Source organism: Acanthisitta chloris, unplaced genomic scaffold (genome assembly GCF_000695815.1).
Source record: "Acanthisitta chloris isolate BGI_N310 unplaced genomic scaffold, ASM69581v1 scaffold40181, whole genome shotgun sequence".
Taxonomy (NCBI): Eukaryota; Metazoa; Chordata; class Aves; order Passeriformes; family Acanthisittidae; genus Acanthisitta; species Acanthisitta chloris.
Genome location: NW_008656105.1, coordinates 39,912 through 44,351, shown reverse-complemented (window position 1 = coordinate 44,351; position 4,440 = coordinate 39,912). Strand labels below are relative to the sequence as shown.

Here is a 4,440-nt window from a genome sequence, read left to right as displayed (position 1 = left end):
ACAAGAAAGTTTACCAAGTCCTTAGTCCAGTTCTAGGTGAAAGCAGAGAGATACCTATATATGCCTATTTACAGAATGGCTTGAGTTGCAGTTTCCTATGCACTCATTTGCTGTGGTGCTTTTGTTCTGCGGTTACACTTGTAGCCCACCAGTAAAATAAGCCTTAAAAGCTTTATCTACATCGAACTAATGATGTGCTAAAGATCAGCACCCCTTTAACATGCTCTGCTGGACAGGCTGAGAGTCTTAACTTCATTCATTAAGGAAGAAAACAAGGGTGATCCTATGAAGGCTCTACTTTAAATAGGTCTTTTGTGTACTGCTGAGCTTTGCAGCATCTGACACCTCAAATTTACAACGTAAGTCAGCAGCAAAAACAAAGCACAAGATTTATTAACGCGGTGCATTCTCTGCTACCCTGGAGGAATGCGCTCCCCTGACAAAGAGACGCTTCACCCTGGGAAGCCCCGCAGAGACAAAATGCGTTTAAAGCTCAGCTCTGGCAGTAGCACCTGACACCCCAGCAGGGGGTTGTAGGAAGCAACCAAGTGAGGAGCAGTTCCCAGAGGCCTGATTCAGGCACGGGCACTGAATTCTGCGTATTACTGTGGAGCCTCTGTACTGCTCCTCTGGAGCAATAGCTCTGGGGTTTTGAGGTATCACAGAGCCAGGTTAGCAGCCCCTTCCAGTAGAAGATGAGCTCTAGCCAGAGCATCTTTACTGTGTTCACAAGTCATAGCTGCAGTGTGGAGCATGTTTAAGGTTCATACTGGAAACATACTGGTGGTAGCTAAATGGACTAGCATCAGTAGTGGAGGCAGTTCAGCTGCAGCAGCACCAACGTCTGTGCAAGAACTAGTTTACAATCTCTGCTGTTTCCAATCATTGTGCTGAATCAGGCATTCCTTACTGCTCAGTAGTCTCAGTACTGGCATATGCTTGGGCCACAGCAGTGTCATGCAGTGTATTTCTGGTGGAAGGGTTTTTAGAAACAGGTGAAATTGTTATGGTCACAAAAGGCAAAGCGCTAATCCAGTACAAATTTGCTTTGCCAGCATGAAAGTCTTCAAATATCTTTTGTAGATTGTTTGAAAAATGAAAACCAGCCTTTAATCATGACAAAAACTCTTTCTGCCTCCCACAGCTGGCCCAAGCTCTGTATTGTGTCCTTCAGCTAATTCAGCAGAAACAATGTTGTATGCTCATGCCTTATCTGAATGAAATTTGTAGGACTGCATGGTCTGACAGTAAACTAATGTAGTTTTAATCAGCAGCAAAAGGCAAAGCTGGAACAGCTCTGAGGCTATTCTGCTATGTCAGAAACTGAACTAAAATCTGGAGTCAGGGACACCTGTTTTTGTTGAGCTTTGAGGCAGTTTGAGCAGTTTGTGTTCACAGTCTGTGAACAGCTGGACCAGATTCTTCAGTAGTGGCAGGGATCTACAGGCAAAGCAATCCTAGCTCCACCTCTTTCCCACATCCCTCCTTCTGTACAGAGCTACTGCAACTATGTCTCGAACCTAAGGTAGGAAATTATGAATCTGTGCATGCTTTTACCCTACAGAGACTATCTTTGAGACTTTCTGCTGAGAAGATGCCTTCATGGGTGTGCTGGCTGGAGCTAGTAGAGTTAGAGCTAGAGTAGGCACTCTAGCATGACAAACCTAACACATGGCTGAAAGTGTCAGAAGGCTGTAGCTTTTGTCTTAGCATCACTTGGTTCTCTGTAGTCTGTATGGAGGCACATACCCTTCATGTGCTCTACCCTCCATCACCACACCCTGGATGTGCTGAGGCTTGGCAAAGGCATGTCAGGACCTAAGAACCAGGGCCACACACTTAAAATTATGCTTTTAGATGGTTAGGCTGAAAGAAAAAAATGTGCCAAAGTTGTATAAATATGCACAAGTTGCTGTTCAATCAGTAACTTCATCATCTCTGTTCTTAGAGTTTTAAACTGGAGACAGTCGCCAATATTCACAGAGTTAAATTCAGAATTCAGTTAATATCTACAATGATTTCTTTTGGCAGATTTTTACACCCTGTTACTGTGAAGCTGGAAACTGATAGAAACTCAGTTTTTCCTGAACATCTCTAAGGGCCTAAGAGCCCAGCCTGCCATGTCAAGAGGCAGATGGAAGAAGGATGAGAAGCTCAGTGACAGGCCAGAGGCTGCAACATTCTGGCTCTGGGAGCTTCCAGATCCAGCCTCTCGGCATTTACCTTGCAGAAATTACTTTTTCTCAGCCTATAAGCTGGCAGCTGTGAACTATGAACTGCTATTTCTGACGGAGGCAAGATCCCACCACTGAGAGAAAAGGACAGGTTCCTGCCAAGCCTGGAGCACTGATGCTTGCTTCTCTAAGGAGCTGTTCCATCCTCCTTCAGACCAAGTCTGGACTATTACTCCCCATTTTTTTATTTTCACTGCCTTGCTGTGTGCATTATCTCATTCCAAGTCCCACAGCAGTGGTTAAGTTGATCTTCTTTTTGTGTTTTCCCAGCTTCTCTTCTCAAGTGTTTGAAACATGCCAATATTGTACTGCTTTATGACATTATCCAGACCAAGGAGACACTAATATTTGTCTTTGAGTACATGGTGAGTTGATGTTTTTCTAGCTTCCTGTGGAGCTAGTACTGAGAAGTACTGGGAAGTGGCTGCATAATGAATTTACTACATTAATTTACTGCAGCATGAGACATCTACAAAGAAACTAGTTGCAATCCTTTAGTGCAATGATTGATTTTCCTTCTTGATCTCCTGCTTTCCAGCCGCACAGCCGTACTCTTTTCTTTCTGTATACACGACAGCTGTATGCAAAAATTATTCCATATCTTTTATCCGGTGGGGTGGCAGACACTATTTACCTCCATTTCTGCCTTGCCAACACAATAAAAGTACTGTTCTTGAGCCATAGCAAGGGTAGGAAATAATGATATGAACTCACATCCCAGCTGGGGTCAGATTTGGCACTGACCCCAGTGGCTTATGACCATGACCAAACTGTGGTTGATGTCACAGGGAGAGCAGGATGCCAATAAAAAAATTCTCCATATGAGTCTTGCTACTTCTATTGCTGATAGCTTTCAACCAAATTAGAAGGAAAATACAGTCTATGTCTTCTTACTGCAGCTTTATAATTAATTCTGGCACAAATGTGAATTCTGTTAACTATCAGCTTGAGGTCAAACTGCTGGGGTGAGGTAACAGGTCAGCCAGGTCCCTGATTTGACCCAGCACTTAAGCACATCCTTGTGTGCTGCATCAGATCAGATGTTCACCAAGGTGAAAGAGATACCTTTGTAGTGGTTGCATATTTTTTCCATTTACAGAAGAGGTATTGTTGGCAGAAGCATTTTACATCAGTAGCATTGCCTCAAGTTCTCTTCTTTGATTTACCACACAGATCTAGCATAATACATGTGCTGTCATCCTGGGGGACTTCATTCCTTCAACATTATGGTGAGTTCCTTAGAAGACAGTATCCCCCTTAAACCATGAGGAAGTGTTATCTTCCACTATGTATAGTCACTGTAAATTGCTTACTAATACTTATTTGTTACATACATTGCAAAAACTTGGGAGAAAAGCTGCCTTTGATAAAGATGTAAAAACTTCCCCCTCAGCCTCCAAACCTTTTTTCAGTTAGCCCCTCTTCCCATTTTCTGAGCCTGCAAGAGGACATTCAGCTTTTGTGAACAATGACATCTTGTGGCAAAGAAATCTGTCTCTACCACAAATTTGTATCCTCTTATTGTTAAAACACATTATTCATTAAAACCTCTCAAATCTCACTCCTCATCTAGAATTATCTTCATATTTGCAGTCATATAAATCCCTTTTGTTTCTACCATAGCTTTTGAGATTAGTTGACTGTACCTGAGCACAGCTGAAGATGTACCCTTACTTTATAGATGGATGTTATAATAGTCTCCTACTCTCCTTTGTGTGCATCTTCATATTTAATTAACTTTCCAGATTGTTGCTGCACACTGACTTAAGGTTTCAGTGCAGATGTCCTCAGTGAATGCCTACATCCTTTTCCTGAGCAGCTTCAGTTAATTTATCTTACAGCTGTCAACAATAACTTTGTATCTTATCAAACTGCCTATTCATCTGACTTTGTCAGATCTCTCTGAAGTTCCTCACTGTCACTTCTTATCACAACTAATCTAAATACTTCTGTCATCTTCAAATGTTGCCACCTTGTTCACATCTATTTCCAGACAGCTGTTAAGCAACACTGATTCTAATGAAGTTTCTTGGGGTCTCAGATTTTAAACATCCTTAAAGCTCAGATATGTCCAAGATACAGTGTTGTAGTTTTGGCACAGATCTTGAGGGTTCTGCTACCAGACAGGCTCGTAAGGCACATGGAGCACATGGCTGTAATATGTACTCTGGCATTTCTGTGAGTAAACACTAGCCAGCTGCTCTGC

At 42.4% G+C, this 4,440-nt stretch overlaps 1 protein-coding gene across 1 annotated transcript in view; it reads left to right on the top strand.

The window, feature by feature from the left end:
- Positions 1 to 2,504: 2,504 nt before the first annotated feature.
- CDK15 (cyclin-dependent kinase 15) overlaps positions 2,505 to 4,440 on the top strand; it is a gene marked incomplete at its 5' end in the record, with an annotated part of 29,300 nt that continues 27,364 nt past the window's right edge. The window contains 2 exon segments of the mRNA XM_009084169.1: positions 2,505 to 2,599; positions 3,383 to 3,463. Coding sequence (XP_009082417.1) covers positions 2,505 to 2,599; positions 3,383 to 3,463 — 176 coding nt within the window.